At 47.6% G+C, this 25,872-nt stretch overlaps 1 protein-coding gene across 1 annotated transcript in view; it reads left to right on the top strand.

Annotated features, from left to right (window-relative positions):
- The first annotated feature begins 549 nt into the window (after positions 1-549).
- The window catches only part of ATP8B3 (ATPase phospholipid transporting 8B3), a 96,370-nt gene continuing 71,047 nt past the window's right edge, over positions 550-25,872 (top strand). The window contains exons 1-5 of the mRNA XM_054979660.1: positions 550-610; positions 17,630-17,692; positions 19,759-19,850; positions 20,420-20,533; positions 21,636-21,734. Of these exons, the coding sequence (XP_054835635.1) occupies positions 17,638-17,692; positions 19,759-19,850; positions 20,420-20,533; positions 21,636-21,734 (360 nt within the window). The 5' untranslated portion in view covers positions 550-610; positions 17,630-17,637. The remainder of the gene's footprint in view (positions 611-17,629; positions 17,693-19,758; positions 19,851-20,419; positions 20,534-21,635; positions 21,735-25,872) is intronic.

Here is a 25,872-nt window from a genome sequence, read left to right as displayed (position 1 = left end):
TACTTTCTCCAATCTGCATTTGGAAGAAAACGTGTGTAAATGCACCCGAATTATGCAGCATGTGTGTCTGGGAGGGGAGCGGGTGGTATCCTTCCCTAGGCCCCCCCATGAGAGTGTGACATTTTTTGGAAGGGAATATTTCCTGCTGGGGCTGGCACCGGGTGGAGGCGGCGGAGAACCTGGGGTTTGTCTTAGGACAACTTGACGCAAGAATCCTCTCCGGGCTTGGCTTTCTGGGGAACGCGTGTCATGTCGAGGAAGAGAGTTTGGGAGGGGGGGGAAGGAGCGCCCTCCTGCCCTGCCCTACCTGCGAAGTCTCGGCCTCGGTGCCCAAGCGGAGAGTGGGGGGGGGAGTGCCCTCCCTTGACGCACACCTGGGCGCCTTCGGGGATAGGTGAGCGAGCGAGTGGCGCAGGGCATGCCAAGGGAGCGCTTCCAGGAGAGGGAGAGAGGCAGGCCGGGGGGTGGGGTGTGGCACTGCCAAGCCCTCGCCACCGCTGCTTAAGAGCCTCCCATGCCAGGGCATCGCCGTTGCCTCTCTGCCAAGGCTCCAGGCCACCGGAGGTTTCCCGAGTCCCTGGAAGAGGGCATCGGCGCCGATCCCCGGCGGGTAAGGAAGGCTTCACCTCCTGGTTGCTAGGGACTCGCTCCGCGCCTTTGCCTCGCAAATCCGTCCCCGGTGAGCCCTTGGGGAGAGCGAGGCGAAGGCGCCTTCCCTCCAAGAGCCGAGGGGGGCGCGGGCACCTGGCGATGCCAGCCAGTGCCCGCCCCGGTGAGCCGCGGGGGCGTTGAGGGGAAAAGTGAGGGGTCCCAGGTGAGACGCAGGGAGGAGAGGAGGAGGGTCGTTTGCACAGGTCTGCCTGTGAGCCCATCCATCTATGCATCCGCCCGTCCATCCATCCGTTCATCAGTCTATCATTCTTCGTTCATCTTTCTTTTCCATTCCCTTCTTTTCCATTCCAGTTTGTACGTTTTAGAGCGCCTGCACGTTTTTCTTCTTACTATGCTGACTCGAGTCGCAGGGTGGGGGGATAAGGGGGGTCTTCTAAACACGCCCCCAGGGGCTGTGCCTTATGCCCTGCAACATCAGCGGAGAGGGTAGTACCAGGTCTCTGCCCCGAGGAGAAGGCGATGTCAAGTTTGACGATGGGGTGGGAAGAAAGAGGCAAAGATAAGGAGTGATGGATATATCCTTGACTGTCATATTTAACAGCACCTTGTCCTTTCCTCGTGCCTTAGTTTCCCTCCTGGTCACTCGGTGGATCAGTCTGTCTGCCTGTCCCTCCCTCCGTCCCTCCCTCCCTCCACAATGTGATCTCTACCTGGTTCAGGAGTTTGCCAAGGTGGCCCAGGGACAGCCAGTCTTTCTCAGTCTGGCCTGCATCCCAGGGGTGTTGTGAGGAGGAAACAGAGGGGTTGTGGAGGGGAAGAGCCTGTGTTTCCTATCCTCAGCTTCAAAGAAGGGAAGGCAAGATGCAGCTGTGGTGGACAGCTAGTGTGGTGCAGTGGTTAGACTAGGAGACCTGAGTTTGGATTCTTATGAAGCTCAGCAGATGATGTTGGGCCAATTGTCCCCTCTTTCACCTTAACCTACCTCGTAGGGTTGTTGTGAGGCTGGAATGGCAAGCCACGTACCCACACCTCCAAGCTCCTTGGAGGCAGGGAGGGATAAAATGGGAGAGGCCAGTGGATCTGCTAGAGTTGTTCAGCTGTAAAAGGAGCAAGAGGCCAAGAGCCTTTTGCAGAGGCGGAAGTCTCAGGAAGGGCCTCTCTCCCGTTGCCTGCGCCTGCTTTCTTCAGCAAGGGACAGCTGTAACCGCATCCTGTGTATGAACTCCCAGGAGGCACACAGACATCTCCGTTTGGAAACAAAAAGATGGATTATTTTTAAATCATTTTACCTCACTGATACCCTGCTTTCCTCCTCAATAGGAACCCAAGGCAGCTTACATCATTCTCCTTGCCTCCATTTTTTCTCACAACAACCCTGTGAGGTGGGTTAGTCTGAGAGCTGCCCAAAGTCACTCACTGAGTTTCCATTGGCAGAGTAGGGACTCAAACCTGGCTGTCCCCGATAGTGGTCTGCCACTCAAGCCACTACACCACACTGGGTATCACACTGGATTAGTCCGTCTAATTCAGCAAAGTGTTTCTGGTGTTGGGTATCAGTGGCTATAGGCTCTGGAAGCTCACTGGAACCTTCTTGCTCCGATTGCTGAATGCCGGAAACAAGCAACAGGGGAAGTCAATTGTCATCATTTCCTGCTTGCATGCTTTCGGCATCAGAATGCTGGGTCAGGAGGTGCTTTTGGTGTGATCCAGCAAAGAAATCCTTATGCACTTTATGGGAGGAGGGGGGCTAAGTCTATCACTGGCTGATAGCTCAGTGGAACCTCCATGTTTAGAGGCAGTCTACCACTTATTGTCAAACGTCGCAGGGGCTCACAGGGAATGAGACTGCTGCCTTTATGCCCTGCTTGCTGGCTTATGGACAGATCTGGATGGATTCTTGTGGGGTGGGGGGAGGGAAATGTGCTGTTGGTATGATCCAGTATCTTTGCTCTCACAGTAATTCCCTCTTCCACGGGGCTCTGTCTTATGGCCTTTCTTTATAACTCCTTCAAGGAGAATTCCCTCTTCCACGGGGCTCTGTCTTATGGCCTTTCTTTATAACTCCTTCAAGGAGAAAGGAATTGTAGGATGGTTGAAGGAAATAATTTCTTTTTTTAAAAAAAACAATGTGAAGAATCAGGTAGGCAGACCAGAGCTAGCCAAGGCTTGGCTTTGATGTCTGTCCAGTGCTTTGAAAAGGCAAGAAAATGTCATTGGCATAGATAACAGAATGCAAGAATGGTGTACGGTGGTATGTGTGCCATGCCAGGGGTGGGTGTTTGGCAGTGGTGGGAGGGGGGGGATCATATTTGCATGCAGAAGTCTTTGTACTTGGCTTTTTAAAAAATTCCCGTGGCCTCTGTTGGAAATGTTTGAAAGCTATGCTTGTTTTTCTCAAAACATGAGTGAAAAAGACAATTCTGTCGTTAAGGAACATTGACACACTCATCGACAGCTGTGTTAAAAATATTTTTAGAAAGTTAGTTCGGTGATTGTGTCCCATAAAAATCACCGTATTAATAATATATTAATACAATTGTCTATGAACTATTATTAATACATTTCATTTATTAATATTAATGTAACATTGGTAGTGACAATGTTGCTATAGAATATAATTGTACTAATGTTTTTAAAATAAAGCTCTAGTTCACAAGATAAACCCTTAAGAGTCCAGTAGCACCTTTAAGACTAACCAATTTTATTGTAGCATAAGCTTTCGAGAATCAAGTTCTCTTCGTCGGATGCATGGTACATCATGCATCTGACGAAGAGAACTTGATTCTCGAAAGCTTATGCTACAATAAAATTGGTTAGTCTTAAAGGTGCTACTGGACTCTTTTTGATTTTGCTACTACAGACTAACACGGCTAACTCCTCTGGATCTTTGAAGATAAACCCTTAACTCCCTGTTCTGTAGTTTGATTACTGTTTTTTTTTTTTTAGTTCTGTTACTTTGTAGCCAGTTTTATATATTTGGTAATGTTTCCTGCTCAGGGCTTTTTTTCAGTGGGAATGCGGTGGAACGGAGTTCCAGCACCAATTAAAAATGGTCACATGGCTGGTGGCCCCGCCCCCTGATCTCCAGACAGAGGGGAGTTTAGATTGCCCTCTGCACTGCAGCGGCGCGGAGGGCCATCTCAACTCCCCTCTGTCTGGAGATCAGGGGGCGGGGCCACCAGCCATGTGACCATTTTCAAGAGGTGCCGGAACTCTGTTCCATGGTGTTCCAGCTGAAAAAAAGCCCTGCCTTTTACTAGGGATTGCAGCATTAGGTTAGGGGATTCCTGGAGATTTGGGGACAGAACCTGGGGAGGGTAGAGTTTAGGGAAATAAGGGAGCTTAGCATGCCATAGAGGTTGAATCCACACGTCCTGGCATAGTGCTAAACAGCCGGAACGATAGCGTCTTCCTGGCACGATTTCTGACATCATCACGCCATGTGTGTGATGACATTAGAAATCGCGCCAGGAAGATGCTATCGTTCTGGAGCTGATCTCTGGTGTCTTGAGAAGCTGAGAGATCTCTTAACTTCTACCCTCCCACCATCTAGCTGTATATTGCCTCTCTGAGGTCCAAAGCAGAGAAAGGGTTTTCCCAATACCAGGAAATTACATGGAGCCTTCTGCATGCAAAGTAGAAGCTCTGAAACACGGCCCCTCCCACCCTGCCCACAATCCGGAGAAAAGATGGGGAGGCCCAAAAGCTCAGCATCTGTTTTGCATGTGTGAGATCTCAGATTCGGCCTTCGGCAGCTCTATGAAAGCCATAGCAGATCAGCAGGTATTGAGGAAAGCTCTTTTAGGCACCCAGTGACAGCCATCCTCCCACACTGAAGGTTGCTCCTACATACACCTCTTGATGGGGGAGAGTGCCCTCAAGTCAGAGTTGACTTATGGTGACCTCTCGTGGGGTTTCCATGGCAAGAGACTAACAGAGGTGGCTTGCCTCTGCTACCCTGGTCTGCTTTGGAGGTCTCCCATCCAATTACTAACCAAGGCTGACCCAGCTTAGCTTCTGAGATCTGACGAGATCAGGCTCACCTGGGCTATCTAGGCAGGGTATATATACCTCTTAGCTCTCTTGTTTCTATGAGCTCAGCTTGTATTCTTGGGTCTTTTCTGACTTGCTCTCTTGACCGTACAGAAGGCCTATCTGCTCGTGTTGTAATTTGGAGCAGCGAAATCTCCTGGGTTTGCCCCACAGGGTCTGAAGTAGAGCTGGCAACAAACTCAGACCTTGCCAGGTATCCCAAATTCACTGAAGGCTGCATATTGTCAGAAATCAAAGCTAGTGCCAGTACGTCAGAGCTGTAATGTTTTATTTGGTTTAATCCCCTGGTTGATGAGTGACAGCTCAGCAAAGTCATGCCAATGTTTCCTCAGCTTAGAGACCAACAAGATTTTCAAGGTGCAGCAGCATAGCGTGGGTTGCGAGTGCACAGGGCAACTCCCGGCAGGAGGTGGTGCCTGTGGCACCACACATGTGTGCAAAGAATGTGTGCGCTCCCAGGTCCCCACGCAATAACGTCACTTTGGGAAGTGATGGCATTGCACAGGGTGTGGTTGCCCCCCATGAGCGCTCCCCTGTTTCAGGGCCACTCACCTCTCCATCCCTTACCCCTCCACCGCAGCCTCTCATCCCCCAGGAGTGCTCCTGCGATTTGGAGCCACACAGCTCCCCATCTGTCAGACTATGGAATCCCAGTTATCACGAGTTTGTCTCCCCCCCTTCTGCAAGAAGCACAAGGTCTCTTGGTTCAAAAAGACTATGCTCAGGATACAGGTGTCCACAATCCAAGGGCTGGAGAGGCCCCTGGCTGAACGCAAGCTTTGTTGAGAATGGCATGTAAAACGAGAGTTACAATACTTCAAACACCCATTCCCAGCCTCCCCCCTAGTCCTGTCTGCAAAGGCCTGAGAAGACGAGGACATCAAGGTAGTTGGCTGGGCTGGATAGATAAGACTCTTCACTCCCATGAGTATGAACGGCCTGGTCAACATCTGGGTCTAGAGGGAGGAAAACTGGAAAACTACTGATTATAAAAAGAGTTAATATGGTGTTGCTCTGGCTAGAGAACTGACATCCTGACATTCTGCCCCCCTTAAGATCCTCCCTCACCCCTCAAGTCCCGGTTTCTCAGGATACTTTCTGTGAAATTTAGCTATCAGTTTTGGGGTGTTCACATTGGAGGCTTCTACCCACTCTCTGTACCCCTCCTCAAAGTCTTTCCACCTGACTAGGTGAAAGATCTTGTTGTGCCTCCGTTTTGAGTCCAAAATCTCCTCTATTTCATAATGTATCTGGCCATCCACGAGGGTAGGGTGGGGCACCGCTTTTTCAGGATGCCATTCATCTGGAGGGGGTGCCTTCTTGAGGAGACTGACATGAAAGGTGGAGTGGACCTGACGAAGGTTTTTGGGTAGTTCTAATTCCACAGTCACGTCATTGATTACTCTCTTGATTGGGAAGGGTCCCAGATACTTTAGTCCTAAATTTTCCGTGTTGTTCCGTTTTGAAGCTCTTGGTAGAAACATATACTTTGTCTCCTGGGTGTAATTTCCATTGCTCCACACGATGGCGATCGGCATACTTTTATAATCCGCTTTGCCTTTGTTTAAAGTCTTTTGGATTTCAGTCCATTGCTCGGTGAGGGAGGTCCACCACTCTCCCAGATCCCCAGATTTCTTGGATTTTGGGCTGGTTTCATTGGGGAAGGCTAAACCCTCATATCCATACACAATTTTGAAGGGTGATTCTCCGGTTGAACTGTGGACCGAGTTGTTATAAGCGTACTCGGCAAAATGAAGAAATTGTGTCCAATTGTCCTGTTGGAAATTAATATAACATCTGAGAAATTGTCCTAAGACTTGATTAGTTCTTTCCGATTGTCCGTCGCTCTCGGGATGATAGACGGAGCTTATTCTTTGCTCAATCCCCACTACTTGTAGGAGCTCCAGCCAGAAGTTGGTAACAAATTGTACTCCCTGATCCGATATCACCTTGGAAGGAAAAGAATGTATTCTTACAATGTGTTTCATAAACAGACCGGCGAGTTTCTTTGCCGTAGGCACGGTTGTGCAGGGGATGAAATGTGCTTGTTTGGAGAACAGGTCTACTACCACTAGAATGCAGGTGCAACCTTTAGAGGGAGGTAGATCGGTGATAAAGTCCATAGAAATGACAACCCAAGGCCGGGAGGGGGTTTCTAATAGCTGCAATAGTCCCGGGGCTTTCCCCCTTCATGGTTTTGCCATTATGCAAGTAGGGCAGGAAGCCACATATTGGGAGACATCCTTTCTTACGCTATTTGGCAGTCCGGTCCCCAATTTAACTTTGCTAAATCAAGGTCATTGGCTGGGCTGGATAGATAAGACTCTTCACTCCAATGGGTATGAATGGCCTGGATGACATCTGGGCCTAGAGGGAGGAAAACTGGAAAACTACTGATTATAACAAGAGTTAATATGGTGTTGCTCTGGCTAGAGAACTGACATCCTGACACTGTCCCTTACCCTTCCGCTGCAGCCACTCACCACAGCTGCTCACGCCACCTCCGCCTGCTTGGCACGTTCCTCAACCAGCAGCGGCATGGGTGTCCTCCCAGCTCCCACAAACACGGTGCAGGCTCTCCTCAGCAGCTGGCAACCCCTAATGATTTTGTGCCCAGGGCGGCTGCCCCTCTGGTTCCCCCCATACTACGCCACTGTCAAGGTGTAAACTTTCAGGAGTCAGAGCTCCCTTATTCAGATGCATGTATGAAGTTCAGACTCTCAAAAGCTCATTCCGTGAAAAAAATTGTTGGTCTCTAAAGTATCACTGGACTCATATCCAGTGGCTAGTTGACATTGACTGAGGTGGGGCTAGTTGACATTGACAGAGAGGTTGTGGAGAGGCACCTGGCTGCACTAGATGAATACAAATCCCCTGGGCCAGATGGTGCGCACCCAAGAGTGCTCAAAGAACTTTCTAGAGGACTTGCAGAGCCTCTGTCCATCATCTTCAAGGCCTCCTGGAGGACTGGGGATGTGCCACAAGATTGGAGAAGAGCAAATGTTATCCCAATCTTTAAGAAAGGGAAGAAGGATGACCTGGGAAACTACAGGCCAGTCAGTCTGACTTCTGTTGCTGGGAAGATGTTAGAGCAGATTTTAAAGGGATCAATCTGTAAGCATCTGAAGGACCGCTTAGTGATCCGGGGAAGTCAACATGGTTTTGTCCCCAACAGATCTTGCCAGACCAACCTGGTTTCCTTCTTTGATCGAGTGGCAAGCTTACTGGATCGTGGGAACTCTCTCAATGTAATTTACCTGGATTTCAATAAAGCTTTTGATAAGGTTCCCCATGACATTCTAATGGGTAAACTGGAAAACTGTGGACTGGACTATAGGACAGTTTGGTGGATAGCGAACTGGTTAGAGGACCGCACCCAAAGAGTGGTGGTAAATGGCATTTCATCAGATTGGAGGGAGGTGTCCAGTGGGGTGCCACAGGGCTCGGTTTTGGGCCCGGTACTTTTCAATATTTTTATCAATGTTCTGGATGAAGAGGTAAAGGGGCTACTCATTAAGTTTGCTGATGATACCAAATTGGGAGGAGTGGCAAACACCCAAGAAGACCTGAATACTCTGGAGAAGTGGGCGGTTGTGAACAGGATGCAGTTCAACCTAGATAAGTGCATGGTATTACATCTGGGCCACAAAAATGTGAAGCACAAATACAGGATGGGGGATACACTTCTGGCCAGTAGTATATGCGAAAGAGATCTTGGGGCAAGAGTGGACTGTAAACTAAATATGAGCAGTCAGTGTGATGCGGTGGCAAAAAAGGCAAACTCAGTCTTGGGTTGTATCAAAAGGGCCATTGCATCGAAATCGCAGGAGGTCATAGCCCCTCTCTATACTGCCTTGGTCAGGCTGCACCTGGAGTACTATGTGCAGTTCTGGAGGCCTCAATACAAAAAGGATGTGGACATTGAGAGGGTGCAGAAGAGAGCGACGAGGATGTTCAGGGGTCTGGAGACTGAGCCCTACGAGGAAAGGCTGAGGGCCTTGGGAATGTTTAGTTTGGAGAAGAGGAGGTTGAGGGGGAACATGATTGCTCTCTTTAAATATTTGAAAGGCTGTCATTTGGAGGAGGGCAAGGAGCTGTTCCAGTTGGCAGCAGAGGGTAGGACTCTGGGCTTAAATTACATGCACAAAGGTACCGGCTGGATATTAGGGGAAAAAATTTTCACGGTCAGAGTAGTTCAAAGGTGGAATCAGCTGCCTAGGGAGGTGGTGAGCTCCCCTTCACTGGCAGTTTTCAAGAAGAGGCTGGATGAATATTTGTCAGAGATGCTTTAGGCTCATCCTGCATTGGGCAGGGGGTTGGACTAGAAGGTCTGTATGGCCCCTTCCAACTCGGTGATTCTGTGAAGTCCTGCCGTTTTACTGCAGACTGACACAGCTATCCACCTAAACCTTTCCTCAGCTTTTCCCACTTCTTTCTTTCAATCAGAATCTATCCACAAACCTCTAAGAACTTGAAGATGTATACTTAGTTCTCCCACTTCCATTTTATCCTTACCACAACCCTGTGAGGTGGGTTAGGCCGGGAGAGCATGAGAAGTCTACAGCACGTTGGGGGTTTGAATCTGGGTCTCCCCAATTCAAGTCTGGCACACCAACCACCATGTTCACACCACTTGGTCTTCTAGTTGTCTTAGGGCTGGAGCGATTAAAGTTCTGCAGTAAAGCATAACTATAGCCATTGCTGGTATAATATTGGCCATTTTCACACTGCTTACCGGCCACGGAACGTTGCGCCGAGCTCCTGGAACAACAGTGTCTTCCTGGCACGATTTCGTGCAAGAACATTCTTGCGCAAAATCGCACCAGGAAGACGCTGTCATTCCAGGATCTTGGTGTGATGTCCCCTGGCTGGTAAGCAGTGTGAAAACAGCTATTGCCTCCTTTTCATACCAGATTCTGGATTGGACAGAAGGAGGGAAGGAGCCAGCCATGCAGCCAATAGAGGCAGTGGATGGCTGCAAGGGAATCCCTTCCGTCCCCCAGCAAGCTCGTGAAGCTCTGTTTATTGTGTCACTGGCCATTTGAATGGACCTTCTCCTGGCCTCTCCTTTAGCTTGACCTTGACATTAAAGGGTGTTGCAGAGTTTTTCTGTAATGCGTTTTAGCCAGATTAAGACGGGCAGCCATGCTAGTCTGTCTGTAGCAGTAGAAAAGAGCAAGAGTCCAGTAGCACCTATAAGACTAAAAAAAATTGTGGTAGGTTCTGAACTTGCATGAGTCACAGCTCACTTCTTTAGCTCTAACAATTTGTGGTAGGGTATGGTATTAGCATTTGTGAGTCACAGCTCACTTCTTCAGATACAGCCAGAATGTGAGTCCATCTGTCCTTATATCTTGGCGAGTGGAGTGATTTCAGATGCCAAATGATAATAGCCGGTGAATGACAATTGCAGGCGTGATTGGATAGGGTGGGGTATGCAGAGGGGTGGTGAGTGTGGAGAAATCAGTATTGGTAATGAGACAAGAAGCCTAGATCCTGATTCAATCCAGATGGATTCATTGTCTTGAGTTTCGTTATCAGTTGCAATTCAGCAGTCTCTCTTTCTAATCCCCCTTTGAAATTCCTCTGCAGGAGAACTGCTGCTTTTCGGTCAGCAACAGGATGTCCTGGAAGGTTAGAGTGTTCCTCCAGTGAGCGAAGTTACTGAACATGCAGAGAAAGTGTACGCTTATTCAGGGCTTTTTTCCTGGGCAAAAAGGTGGTGGAACTCCGTGGGTTGCCCTTGGAGAAAATGGTCACATGGCTGGTAGCCACGCCCCCTGATCTCCAGACAGAGGGGAGTTGAGATGGCCCTCTGCGCCACATGGTGCGGAGGGCAATCTCAACTCCCCTCTGTCTGGAGATCAGGGGGCGGGGCCACCAGCCATGTGACCATTTTCAAGAGGTGCCGGAACTCCGTTCCACCGCGTTCCCGCTGAAAAAAAGCCCTGCACTTATTACAGCTTGATACATTTCATTTCCAGAGCCTTGAAAGAGAGTTCCCTGACCAGTTTTATACAAAACCCGAATATTTCCAGAAGTGGGATTCAAACCCCTGCATGCAGTAGAGACTGCAACCTGAATGTAGTGCCTTAGACCTCTCAGGTATCCTGACAAGCGAACGCTCTGTTCACCTATGTTTATATTCAGGCCTTTCTTGCACACGATTTGTATCAGTAGAGGACAAAATTTTAGTTTTCTATATCTGCTCTTCTTCCAAAAAGCTTGGGGTGGTGTACATAGCTCTTCCTCTTCTCCCCACCACTGCACCTTGTTAATTTGTTTTATTATTTGTATATTGATTTTAGTTTTTGTTTTTATCGATTTTAACTGTTCACCGCCCAGAGCCCCTGGGGATGGGCGGTATATAAATTGAATAAATAAAAATAAAAATTTCATTCCTCACAACACCCCTATGAGGCAGACTCGACTGAGAGAGAGAGAGCAATTGGTCCTCTGAGGAGCTTCATGGCTAAGCCGGGATTTGAACTCATAGCTCAGCAGGGATTTGAGCTACACTATCTTGGCTTCTCGCCGTTTGCCATCAAGTACGTGCAGACTTTGCCCACAGGTGCCCCAAGTGTACCAGCTATATTGTCTAAACAAGGAGTGGATGGATGCTACCTACTCATTAGTCCTATTTTGGAGGCAAACACTTTTGCCATCCTCCCAACTGCTCTTGGGCATGGCAAGAAAAACAAAACCCTTTGTGGGTAGAGAAGGTCAAGGTTCCTAAAAGACCATTTTGGCCTCCTTTGCTCCGCTTGTGTCCATTCTGGGGATCAGCAAAAGGCGTCATTATACAATTGAAGAAATAAAAAGAGAGCTTGGCTGGATGAGAAAATGGAGGTTCTGTTTCAGTATCCTCCAGGAATGTGTCTAATCCCCCTTTTTAAAAAGCCAGACTTAGAGCCAAGCTACAAGTGACGCCTGACACAGGTTGGACGCTTGTCAGCTCCCCTCAAGTTTTGATGGGAAATGTAGGCGTCCTGGTTTTACAGCTTGGCTCTCCATTACAGCTGCAAGACCAGGATGCCTACATTTCCCATCAAAACTTGAGGGAAGCAGACCAGTGTCCAACCTGTGTCAGGCATCACTTGTAGCTTGGCTCTGAGCTTATGCTTGCATTTTGTAGCAGCGAGTTCTATACTCTTCTGTCCCATTAGGAAGTACAAAGCTCTGATATAATGGGGGTGGAGGGGTGGGGAGACAGAGATCTTTCCACTTTTCTATCACATTCTCTTCCCCCTGCCCAAAGTTGTCTTTGTTCTCTAAACAATAAATGTGGTGAGTTTTTTCAGCCTGAAATAACAGGCGTTCTTTGCAATATATGTTCTCTGCAAATGACATTGCATAGGTGGAGTGCACAAGTCTTACATCTTGTGAGCCCAAGGGACTCTATGTGTGCCCTCACTTGGTTGTTGCCAGATAAGACCTCTGCACGCCTCAGAGTTCAAGGAGGGAAGTTGGTTCCCAGTTCTCTACTCACAGGGCTGTGCTCCCGTGTTGCAAATCCAACCACAAATATCGATGTTACTTGAAAAGCCCTGAATCCCCAAATAAGCTTTTCCCAGCCTGACATCTCCATAAAGCTTGTTTTTGGATGCAGAAAGGACGCAGCTGCCCCCATTCACCACAGCGCATCAGTACAATAGGAGCTCTCACTTTGAAGTTTTTGGTGCTCAGAATCAGGCTTGGCCCCAGGGAACAATCTATGTTCCTTGAAAGGCACATTATATAGGGTCCCCAGGTGCCTGCTGGTGGCAGGCAAACTCCCAGAGATTTGCCCCCTTGCCCTTAGGTGGATCAGCAGGAAGTGGTGAGCCCCCCGCCCCCGGAGGTTGCCCGCCACCAGCAGGCACCTCAGGAACATGCGTGGCATGCTTGTTTCGGGGGGGGCTTAGCGGGGGGCTTAGCGACGTCACAGGAGCATTCTGACGCTTCCGCTGGGGCCTATTTGGGCTCCAAGTGGGCCAAATCTGCCCTGCGCTGAGTGCGAGAGTGCTCCTGCAGCTGGTGTAGTGGCGTCACTTCCCGAAAGTTCATTCTGGGGCACAGAGCTTTTTTAGTATAATCAACATTTGTGGATGGATTCACGAGCGAGGAACTCGAACTATAAATAAGGACATGGGAACTGTCAAAGTTCTTGGGGTTTGCTTAGGGCCAAGCTAAAAGTGAGGAATGACACTTGCCTGGCAAGTGAACAGACTCACGTGTATTCCTCCCTGTTCACTTGCCATTCACTTGCGCTCCACTTGATCACGTAGTAGAATTCTTGTACTGGGGTTCTTGTACTTGGGAAGGAAAGGGAAGAGCTAAAAACAAACCAGACTTCATACCCCAACTTCACCCTCTTCCTCTTTCTCCCATGTAGTGGGAAGCAATCTGTGCTGTGGTGAAAATTTTTCTGTAATGGGAAAAAAGTTGGGCAGATGGGCTTGAGGGATTTAAAAAGAAACTAAGTTGTTACAGAAAGCCCCGTAATTCTTGAGGTATCTGGCAACTTGGTCTCAGTACCCCTTTCCAGAAAATAAGGGAATAAGAATTCACATTCGGGGCCAAATTTGTTTTTCTTTACACATGCAATGCCGAATTAACTTGTGGAACTTGCTGCCACTGGATGTGGTGAGGGCCACTGGTTAAAGGGGAAATGGTTTTAGGGGGGCGAGGGGCTGATTTGGGATTTTAATGCCTTTGGTACATTTTAAAATTGAATTAGTGAGCTGTCTTGAGTCAAATTTTTAATAAATATTTAAATAAATATTTAAATAAAATATTTAAGAGGGGTTTAAGCAAATTTATGGAGAAGGAGAGGTCTATCAATGGCTATTAGCTGGGATTGCAAAATGGAACCTCCTGTTCTGAAGCAATCTACCTCTCTGCATAAACTAGTCAACACCTTAACTCAACACCTTCATGTTTACAGTTGCCAATTCTGATTGGGAAATTCCAGTAGATTTGGGGATGGGGTCTGAAGAGGGCTGGGTTTGAGGAAGGGGGATGCCAGCGGGGTATAATGTCATAGAGTCCCCCCTCCAAAGCAACCGTTTTCTCCAGGGGAACTGAGCTCTTCAGTTCTGGCGATTGGTTGTAAATAGAGGTGGGCACGATGCAAAGAAAAATACCGATCAAGCTGTTCGTGGTGGATCCAGGCTGCCGCCAAGCCCAGGTCACTGATTCTAACCGATCAAGTCCCGTTTCCGATCCAGAATCGGGAATCAGGGAGGTCAAAGCGGGAGGGCGCTCCGCTGTTTCCAGCAATATAGGAACGGTGGTTGGTGACAGTGGTCACCAGGCCCGGCGGGCACGGGGAGGCGGCGATGAGCCGCCTCCCCTCAGGGAGGGAGGGGACATTCACACACACACACACACACACACACTTAGAGCAGGGGGGGGTTTAACCCGGCAATGAGCCGCCTCCCCTCAGGGAGGGGACATTCACACCAGGGCCGGATCTACGCTTGCCAGCGCCCAGGCTCTTGTGTGCGCGCGCGCTAACAGGTCGCCCCCCCTGCCCACGCAGCAAGCCGGCTGTGCCAGTGCGTTGCGGAGCTGGCAGCAGCGCGAGTGGCTTGGAGGCTGCCCGCGCCATTCACCTGCCCCACAAGAGAAGGGGCGGCCGGCTTGCCCATGCGCCCCTTGTCCTGGGGAAAGGTGAACAGCGCAGGCGGCCTCCCAGCCTCCCGCGCTGCCTTTTGCCTTCCCCCAGGACAAGGGGCGGCCGGCTTGTCTTGCGGGGCAGGCGAACTGCGCGGGCAGCCTCCGAGCCACTCGTGCTGCCGCCAGCTCCGCAGTGCAATGGGGCAGCCGGGTTGCTGCGTGGGCGGGGGGGGGGGTGACCCAGGAGTGCACGCACACGTGTGCACGCGCGCCAGAGCCTGACTACGGTTGCCCTGGGTGCTGGCAACCGTAGATCCGTCCCTGGTCCTGGGGAAAGACGAACGGTGCGGGCGGCTCCCAGCCACCTGCGCTGGCTTTTGCAGAGAGTGACAGACAGAAAAACACCCAATTCCTCCTACAAAGCCCCATTTTTTTAAAAAGCAAAAAAACTTTGTGCCCATGGCTTCAGAATACCCCCTTCCCCCTCCCTCCCCTGGGTTGCTGCTCCGTGTTTGGAAGGAAGCCTGCTAATCAAGGAAAGCTGGGCTTCCATTCGGTTTTCCAGAGTGACTGAAGGAGGGCAAACAGCTCAGGCATTCCCCTGGCTCCATTGCTAGGGGAATAGATTATTTGCGCCTGAGTGTCTGGCTCTCCGATTAGATCACGATGGCCCCCCCAATCAACCCCCCCCCCCCGAACACTGGATCGGTTGCTGTGGACGGAACCGATTAGCTGAGTCCCGATGGCGCAAACGCCATTATCGGGGGGGTTTTCACATCGTGATTCCGATCATGCTCATCTCTAGTTGTAAACACAGGAGATCATGAGGCTCCTCCGGCAGGTTGGCAACCTGGTCAGCTAGACTAGTTTTCTCCACCCACTTAAAAACAAACCAGCTATGCACATGTCTGCGCACACAAGGAAGGGAAACAACAATCTTCAAAAGTAATCAGCAGAGAAAAGATTTGCTGTCCTGCAATGGCGCAATACCAGGAGGGAGGAAGTTGCCAAAGAGTCAAGAGCCAGAAAACATTCCTGCTGGCTTGTGGTGTGTGTGTGTGTGTTAAGGGTTGATTAAGCCATTTAATTCATTTGCGTAATGCTGAGGGCCATTACTAAAAAGGAATCAAGTGCAGGAGAATATTGAACGGCTCGATGCCCTGCAGGTATGCTGACGCCATTAGGTAAGCTCGGAGTTCAGCCCATCTCTTCGCCTCGGGTTTGGTCAGTTTGCAAAATCCCAAAGGCTCTAGGCCGCCACCTCCTTAGGGGCTTGTTAGAAACACACCATGCCACAGCGGCTTGCCGATAATCAGCCCCCCAAGGAAGAGCGTAGCTTAGTAAAGTTAGCTATTTATTACACTTCTGCAGGGGGAAAAAAGTTTCATTTTCTCCTCCTACACAATAAAGAGAGTGATTTAAAAAAAATATAGCGGGCCAACCGAAATAACACCAACTAGTGTTCAAGCTTATCAGGCTCAAGGTTTAATGCTGAAAGGAAGGAAGAGAGAAAGAGAGGATATAATGGAAAAGCCGCAAAAGCGGCAGCTTTGGAGAGCTGGCAGTATGGCAGACCACATTAAGGCTGAATCCAAACAAATTTCAAGATGCACCAGAGGTGGAAACAAACAGCCATATGAAAATATAAATGCCAGGTTTTGGCCCAGCAGTGATCGGAATACAGCTCCCTTGCAAGGTGGAGAGCAGCAGGAAACGGTGGTGATCCTTAGCTTACCAAAGCTGGCGAATAATTTTAGTTGATGCAAGAGGCAGCTATAGAAGAAGCCAAAATGGGGAACATGACCTAGTGGTTGGAAACCATCTGCACAGGCCGATTTAAAGACCTTCTTCCTCCAATTATAGAACCCTTTTGGGATTTCCTGAGGTACACAAAGATTGGAGGTGGTTATGTTTGAGAAGCGACATCACCAATGACATCATCAACAACGGTAATAATAATGATGGGGGTGAGATCGAGCAGGGGAAGAACTTGTACCCAGTCGCAGAGACCAGGGTTTAATTTCCTTGCTAGGTTGCTCTTACAAGAATTCCTAAAATATTATATATGTGTAATAGGGGAGGTGAGTCGCCCTTGATTCTGAGAGCAGAACCACAAGTGACAAAAGGCACAGGTTGGACACTTGTCTGCTTCCCTCAAGTTTTGATGGGAAATGTAGGCAGCTTGGCGGAATGTTGGACAAGTGACGGTTGAAAAGTCCATTGGACAGCAGTCAGAGAGCGAAGCTGCAAGACCAGGATGCCTACATTTCCCATCAAAACTTGAGCAAAGCTGACAAGTGTCCAATCTGTGCCTTTTGTCACTTGTGGTTCTGCTCTGAGTCTTTTTATTGTGCTGGACATTCTCTCAGAGTTGCCGTCTGTTCCAGCTCTAGCTTGTTTTGATTTCTAAAACTAATTCTGGGACTGCAGCATTTGAATCTTGCAGTTATTTTGGGGCTCCGTTCATTCATTTGCATCTTTCCACCCTTCTCTATGTTAAGGCAGCGGATATGCCCATTGAAAAAACACTGCAAATGAAATAAAATCGTGGCCGTTCAATCTGTTTGTTTTTCTGTGTGATTTTTTACCAGTCTTCACATATGTTCATGTGCTTGGGGGGTTAAGCATGACAGAACAAGCATCTTGATACAGACGATCACACCCAGGGGTCATTTCGTAGAAAAAGAGCTGGAGGACCTCATTAGCATAACTCATTAGCATAACTCATTAGCGTATGCCATGCCTCTTGCCATCACCAGAAGTGTGTCATTAGTATGACTGATTTGTACATGCCACACCCCCTGACATCACCTATTTTGGCTGTTTTGGACCCAATCCTGACCATTCAGGGCCGAAATTGGGCCCAAAATGGCAAAAAGGGGCCCCAAATGGTCAGGATCGGGCCGTTGATGAGTGGGAGAGTGATCCATTACCTGTCAGAGGCCCAATTCGGGCTGTTTCGGCCCCGATCCAGGCCGAAACAGGCCCAAAATGGCCGAGAGTCAGGGGGGGCACCTGACATGTGACCTCTTTGGGAAACTGCCGGAACTGCATTCCTGCGCATTCCCCCTCAAAATGAGCCCTGATCACACCAATGCTTTCTTGCAGTGTTCAGTGTGGAGAGGAACTGGGAACTGTGGCAGAACAGATATGAGAAGTGCTCTCTGCAAAAACAAAATTTTTTAAATGAAGGATCGTTTTTTTTATTATTGAAAACAAGGCCTGGCAGTTAAGAACTCTAAAACCCAGGGAGCAGTTTGGAGGGGGAGTTTTGGAAGTACCCCACAGGCTATGGCCAGAGTGACCTGGGATGTCAAGTAAGAAGCAGGGCAGATGACCAGCGTTTGGTTTGTTGGCTTTCTAGATTTCAGAATGGTTGGCAAGGAGTCTCCTGGCAGCTACCTGAAGGCAACCCAAACACAACAAGGTACGTGAGACACCAAAAGGGGACGACTGGGCACATCTAATTCTGCAGCAGTGGTGAAATGCTTGTTTCAATTGCTGTTCTGTATCTGTGCACTGTTTTCAAGTGGATTCTATTGTCTTTTTAACTGTTTGCTGCCTTGAAGGGCCCAATAGGATGGAAAGGATACGAATGTTTTAAATACATAAATAAATAAAATTAAGGAAGTGCTGGCTTGGAGGGAAAACCACCGGAAGCCCCAGGTGAGTTGCCCCACTCCGCTAGGAGAGATGGTGACTAAAAATCAATCAGTCTATCTATTGGCCAGGAAGCTCACACATCAGGAATAAAGTCTGACCACATGGCAAGTAAGGATGCTGCAAATTTCACATGGAAGGTGTTCAACAATCAAGCTTGCCCTGTTCCTATGTGAGCCAATCAGCTGGTTTAGTTTACAATGAATTACTTGAACATCTGCCTGCCAAACAGGTTAGCATTAGGTGTTTTCAGAACAGTTGCTAAAAGACTTATACTTCAACACTGGAAAGGCCAAAGCTCACTTCCTGTAAATCACTGGATTGAAGACCTTATAACCTTATGGAACATATCGCATATAGAAGTAGGGCTGCCAGATCCCCCAGGGAGGGCGGAGGATTCCTAGCTCCCATCCTCCACCCCTCGCCACCACTCACCTGGCCAGTAGGGGGAAAAGATGAGGGAACGGGCCTCCTGGATGCGCTCTTGGCATGGTGAAAAGATGTCACTTCCGGGAGTTACATCATTGTGCAGGCTCTGGAAATGCTCCCGTGCTTCACACTGGGCCAGTTTTGACTCACCAACCTGGTGCGAAGCACAGGAGCATGCTGGGGCCCTAGGGTTGCCAGTCCCCCGCTGGGGGTGGGGGAAACCCTGCTCCCACTCTCCCCCTGCCCCACTTACCTGGCTGGCAGGGGAGGCATGAGCCTCCTGGGGGGGGGGGTGCTCCCAGGCAGCGTGGTGCGTTCCTGCGGGCCTGATCCGAGCCCAGATTGGGCCGATTCGGGCCCAAATCAGGCTGATCTGGCCTGACTTAGGTCAAATTTGGCCCGAATTGGGCCTGAATCAACCCCCGCCCCCCAAGTGCAGGAGCACCCCTGGGGGTGACTGAGGCCTGTGTGATGATGTCACTTCCTGGAAGTGATGTCATCGCGTGGACCTGGGACTGTGTGCATGACTGACACCAGAACCAGGTAGGTGCTGGGCTCCCCCACTTCCTGCTGGGAGGGCAAGGGGACCTGGCAGCTCTACTGTGTGCTGATGTCACTCCCAGAATTGAGGTCATTGCACTGTGCCAGGAGAGCGCCCGGGAGGCCCGTTTCATCCACACGCTTGAAGGAATCAATAAGGTAAGTGCCGAGTCCCCACCACCCCTGAGAGGGTAAGGAAACCTGGCAAGCCTGCATAATAGAAGGCACTTGCATATGGACTTATTTTTAGATATTTAGAAATCTTTTATAGACATCTATGTATTGATTTGCCAATAGTGGTTTTGTAGCCGGTACTGTGTCCTTTTTTTCTCTTTTTTTCTGTTTGCTTTATTACTGTTTTTTTCTGTTTTGCACTAATAAAATAATACGTTTATTATTGGCAACCCAGGTTGGCAACCCTGATTTGATTATGACTGATTTGCATGATTTTTGACTGATTCAAGGCATCCTGTTTTGCATGCATTTTCTCCCTGCCCATCGTGCCCTTTTTAAAAGGCTAGTTGCTCTTTACTGAAATGGCAGCCAGAGCAGGTGGAAAGCCAGCTGTGCTTTATTGCACCGTTTGGAAGGAAAACAGTGATGCATCCGGCCAAACAACCAAAAATGGATCGACAAACAGTTGAACTGATCATCAGAAAACTGATTCCCCGTTCAAGCGACTGGCAAAAAGGATGCGAACCAAATCAGGGAATCTTCAAACATCCCTAAATGCAACCAGAACTTAATTTTTTTTAAAAACAAGAAAAATTATGTACTTGTTAGTTTCGATACTTTTGGAAGGAAGGACCCTTCCTGACAGGGGTGACACCTTGAGAGTTTGAGACCTGCATTCTGCTATTCCAGATTTCACCTGGATTGTAAAAGCTAACGACCGGGTTTATCACGACCAATTCCGGAAGACGTATGCCTGTTGCCTGAAAAAGAAAAAATATGCGGTAAGATTTCTGGAGTCTTATGGGGTGATTTCTGTTCCTCAAAAATGTTGCATCCTCCCAAAATTCCATTTCAAAAGCAATATATAACAATGAGTAAAATAAAAAAAAGAAAGAAATGTAAGAATTTGCCAGTTGTGGGATGTGTGTGAAGCTTCTTGTCCAATCTCTCTTCGGTCATAAGAATGATTCGAAATGCAGTGTTGTGTAGTGGTTAGAGACTGAGAAACCTGGATTCAAATCCGTGCACAGGGATAAACGACATTTATTTATTTACATTATTTACTGTCTGCCTTCCTTGTTGAGACTCAAGGTGGATTATACACTGTGAGTCACTCACTACAATCAGTTTCAAAGACATTTCCATAAACAATGTAATTGGGTAAATAAACACATATTTGCAAAATTTTAAAACTGGCAGGAATCTAATACAGAGTTGAAGAAATGCTAAACAGAGCATAAGCAATTCGACAACTGACATTAGTCAATGTATAATTTTGACTGCACAATTTTTCAGTACGGAGTTTTCTCACAGTGTGCACACATCTGCTAATATCACCATCTTCCACCAGGGCAATGCAATCAAGACAGCCAAGTACAACGTTCTTACTTTCCTCCCTCTCAACCTGTACGAGCAATTTCACCGGATGGTAAATCTCTATTTTTTGCACATCATTTTGTTACAGGTAAGAACTGACTAGTCAGTAGTTTGGGGTTGTATATTGCTTTTGGGGAGGGACAAGTTTTTCACAAAAACTTCTTCATGGCCAACTTTTTATTTGTTTAGTTGTCTATAACATTTGTTAGCCTCCTTTTTACCATGCGGGAACTCAAAGAAGCTTACAATATAAATAAAAACAATCATAGATAAAAACAAAGTTTAAAAGCAACAAAGTTGAGGACTGCCACTAACATAAAAAAATTAATTAAAAGCAGACCTAAATAAAAAATATCTTCAATCTGAAAGAAAAATGTATTTTCCAACCCTGTTTGCTAGTTGTTGCCCCCCATACACTGTGACTTGGGCACAGTTTGAGGGGGTGGTAGGTTGGTTAGAGCTTCTTTCCTCCAATCAGAGATCACATGAATGTGATGACATTATGTAGCTCAGGGGTCCCCAACGTGATGCCCTGAGGGCACCACCATTCCTGGTGCCTGCAAAATGTTTTTAGAAAGTGGTTAGGGTGGGGGTCCTGCTAACCAGAGATTCTGATTGGCCATTGGATATCTTATTGGCTGTGCAGATTAAAATAACATTGTTTTGGCAGCAGCTGCCACGTTGTGGTTTTACTCTTTCTCACTTTGGTTTTCCAGTGTATTTTTAAAAATTAGTCCTCTTTTATCCTGTACTTTGGCTTCCTCTATGTGTGTGACTCTGTCTCCTTGAGTGGCCATTTTGTATTTAGCTTCATCTTCTATGGTGGCCATTATCTGGTGCCATCTCCCGTGGTGGCCCATTTTTGTGGTGGACTTCTGTGTCAGAAGTCCAAAGGTGCTGACAGCCTTTAAAAGGTTATTGACCCCTGGAATAGCCATTCAGATTGGGTAAAATGATGAGGGCAAAGTGAGCTGATGGCAAGAAAAAGTTTGTCACATGAGTGACCCTGGCCAATCAGATCACCAACTCCATTTCTTCTTCCTGGAATACCCCTTTTGCCCTCCTTTTGATATGGTACCCTAAGGGGATCAGAAGGGGCTTGAAGCTGTTGAGGAATATGGGAATGAAAACATCCTAAGTACTGCACACCTGAGTAGCCTCCCCTAACCATGTCTCACTATTCATTTTAGACTATCCCAGAGATTTCCACTCTGCCATGGTTCGCCCTCCTATTGCCCATCAGCATCCTCCTTGGCATTCGAGGCATTCGGGACTTGACCGATGACATTGTGAGTACTAGAATCATAGAATCATAGAGTTGGAAGGGGCCATACAGACCATCTAGTCCAACTCCCTGCCCAGTGCAGGATCAGCCTAAAGCATCTCTGACAAGTATTCATCCAGCCTCTTCTTGAAAACTGCCTGTGAAGGGGAGCTCACCACCTCCCTAGGCAGCCGATTCCACTTTTGAACTACTCTGACGGTGGAAAAGTTTTTCCTAATATCCAGCCGGTACCTTTGTGCATGTAATTTAAGCCCATTGCTTCGGGTCCTACCCTCTGCTGCCAACTGGAACAGCTCCTTGCCCTCCAAATGACAGCCTTTCAAATACTTAAAGAGAGCAATCATGTCCCCCCTCAACCTCCTCTTCCCCAAACTAAACATTCCCAAGGCCCTCAGCCTTTCCTCGTAGGGCTCAGTCTCCAGACCCCTGATCATCCTCGTCGCTCTCCTCTGAACCCTCTCGATTTTGTCCACATCCTGTTTGAAGTGAGGCCTCCAGAACTGCACACAGTACTCCAGGTGTGGCCTGACCAAGGCAGTATAGAGAGGGGCTATGACCTCCCGCGATTTCGATGCTATGGCCCCTTTGATACAACCCAGGATTGAATTAGCCTTTTTTGCCACCACATCACACTGACTGCTCATATTCAGTTTACAGTCCACTCTTACCCCAAGATCCCTTTCACATATACTACTGCCCAGAAGTGTATCCCCCATTCAGTATTTGTGCTTCTCATTTTTGTAATACTGTGCACTTGTCTTTGTTGAATTGCATCCTATTCACAGCTGCCCACTTCTCCAGAGTATTCAGGTCTTGTTGAATTTTAATTCTATCTTCTTGGGTGTTTGCTACCCCTCCCAATTTGGTATCATCAGCAAATTTAATGAGCAGCCCTTCCACTCCTTCATCCAGATCATTGATAAAAATATTGAAAAGTACCGGGCCCAAAACCGAGCCCTGCGGCACCCCACTGGACACCTCCCTCCAATCTGATGAAATGCCGTTGACCACCACTCTTTGAGTGCGGTCCTAGTTTCATTTCAGGGTTGCAATGTCACATGGAAGCAGGCTGTCTCTTGACAAATGGGCCTCTGTACACAGCCCAAAATGTGTGCATGGAGTGTGTGTGTATCAGGGAGCAGTAGCGTGGTGGAAGAATTTTTTAAAAAGGTGATGTTGATGATGTTGCCACATCACTTCCTGGGAAAACCTGGAAGTGATCTAGGACTCCTCTAGGAATTATCAGAATATCTATGGTAAAACCACATAGTTTCTGACAGTTTCTAGAGCTGCCCTACATCACTTTGGGGTTTCCCCAGGAAGTGATATAGTGATGTCACTGGCATGCCTTGCCCATGTCCCCACCCCCAACCCTCCCACAAATTGCCAGGCTTGGCCTGGCAGCCCTGTACCAAGGACCGGGGAGAGCATTACTGCCCATCTGCCAGTGATCAGGAATTTTATGGAAAAACCAGAAGGGATGGTTGTTGTGGGTTTTCCAGGCTGTATTGCCGTGGTCTTGGCATTGTAGTTCCTGACATTTCGCCAGCAGCTGTGGCTGGCATCTTCAGAGGTGTAGCACCAAAAGACAGAGTGTCACGGTCCCCCCAACCAGAAGGGAGTTGAGGGGAAGGAACACAGCGAATAAAGGCATAATGGTCATGTCCCTGTGTCCAAATTTTCAGAACTGTAAACTGAAATGCAGGGTTTCTGGGAGACTTGATTGGAGAGCCAGTTTGGTGTAGTGGTTAAGAGCAGCAGGACTCTAATCTGGAGAATCGGGTTTGATTCCCCACTCCTCCACTTGAAGCCAGCTGAGTGACCTTGAGCCAGTCACAGCTCTCTCAGAGCTCTGTCAGCCCCACACACCTCACAGGGTGGTTGTTGTGGGGATAATAATAGCATACTTTGTAAACTGCTCTGAGTGGGCATTAAGTTGTCCTGAAGGATGGTATATAAATTGAATGTTGTTGTTGTTGTTGTTGTTGTTGTTGTTGTTGTTGTTGTATATAAACAGAATACAGGGAAAGAGAATTGGGTTGGGGAGAAGCCATACTTCCTTATGTATATCTGTATGTATGTATGTATATAAATACAAGTCTGATTTATTGACAATACAACTCATGTCAAAACAATACATATGCTGAGCTCAGAATACTGAAAATCAGGGCTTTTTTTGACGGGGAACGCTCCGGAACAGTGTTCCAGCAGCTCTAGAATCTGCCCATGTGATTCCTTCCTCCTTTGGCCCTGCAGGCTCTGCAGAGGAGGTTAAGCTGCTTTGAGTTCATGCTGCTTTCTTTTCATTTCTCTGTGAGTGAGTGTGTGTGTGTGTGTGTGTGTGTGTGAGAGAGAGAGAGAGAGAGAGAGAGAGAGAGAGAGAGCTGGGGCCCAGCATGAGCTCTGCAGAGGAGGTATAGCTGCTTTGAGTTAATTCTGCTTTTTTCCCATTCCTCTGTGTGTGTGTGAGAGAGAGTGAGCTGGGGCCTGGCGTGGGGTCTGCAGAGGGGGGGTTAATCTGCTTTGAGTTCATTCTGCTTTCATTCAGGGGTTTCTCTGTATGTGTCTGCTGCTTTGAGTTCATTCTGTTTTATTTTCATTGGGGGAGTGGGTGGGTAGGGCTGTGTGTGTATGTGTGCTGCTTTGAGTTCATTCTGCTTTCTTTTCGGGGTTGGGGCTCTGTGTGTGTGTGTGCTGCTTTGTGTTCATTCTGTTTTCATTTCATTCAGGGGTTTCTGTATGTGTGTGCTGCTTTGAGTTCATTCTCCTTTCTTTTCATGGGATGTGGGGGCTGTGGGGGGCTGTGTGTGCTGCTTTTAGTTTATTCTGCTTTCTTTTCAGGGGGTGGATGAGGTTGTGTATGTGTGCATGTGTGTGTGTGTTGCTTTCATTCTTTTGTTGACTGACGTTGACATTGTTATGGTTACCACAGCTTTTGAATGTAGATTGGTTTTGTGTTAGTTAAATATATCAGTTATGCTTATTTGTATTAGTTAAAATATCAATTATGGTTATTCCAGTTTTGTGCTAGGAATGGATAGCTATGTCCAAGTCATAGAAGGGTTTCATCAATATATTCACCAGCATATAGGTGTTCTTATGTCTTAATAGCTGTAACTCAAATGGTTCTCCCCACCCTCAGCTGATTAACATCACTGAAATTGCAGTGGACATATGGGTGTTAAGAAAGTTTTTATGACTATTGTTTGTCTGGGACATTGGAATATTTATGAGTATTTCACAATGTCAACAGCTTAGCCATTGGTAAGGTAGAGTTGGCAGGCAACAAAAAAATCCATTTTAAACTAAGTATAAATCTAATGCAGCTAAAGTTGAGTATCTAATTTTGATTTGCTCCAGTAAAGCAAAACCTTCCCTGAAAATTTGAAAATTCAATATTCATTAGATTAGGAATTTCAGATTCTGTGGAATTTTGAGAAAAAAATTTGAAACTTTTTTCCCTATGCTGGCAGAGGGAATCTGTTAGAATTTAGATTTGTGAGATGGCTTTTAGATTTTTCAAGGCCCCCTCCTTCATACATATTTTAAAATATGATTCCAAAGAAATGAAAAGTTTGGGAAAGGGAATGGAAGATTTCACTTTTTGTAGAGGATACAGAAAGGGACAAAAACCCTTTCTCATAATAGTGTAATTTTACAAGCTTACTAACATTTATGTCATCGTAATGCATTGTGCTGGGTTCCAGGAAGCAGCGTCACTTACAGGAGTGATGTCACTTCCAGAAGTGACGTCATCACGCATTTCTGGGAGCGTGCACGTGCTTCATGGGCACACATGCGATAATAGAGAGTTCTACCACCTCTTTTCTCAGAAAAAAAGCCCTGTTGAAAATGATACATTTTAAAATATTTTATTCATTCATTTATAATATTGTCCCCCGTCTTGTCTCTTCAGTCTCAAGGCAGCTGACAAAATAGCAAAAACTATATGGACACAAACATCTTAAGGGTTCAGCAACAAGCTAAAACAAGGAACAATGAACATACACAATTGAAAAGCTATGCACTTAGTTCAACTATAGTCAATATTGGTATTTTATTTCATTGGGAATGATCAAATGATCCAGTCAATCCTGGTGGAGAGACAGGGAATAATTATTTACTCCTAGCAGAGTCTGGTA

This window comes from Eublepharis macularius, chromosome 5, assembly GCF_028583425.1.
Source record: "Eublepharis macularius isolate TG4126 chromosome 5, MPM_Emac_v1.0, whole genome shotgun sequence".
NCBI lineage: Eukaryota > Metazoa > Chordata > Lepidosauria > Squamata > Eublepharidae > Eublepharis > Eublepharis macularius.
This window is presented reverse-complemented; position numbering and strand designations above follow the sequence as displayed.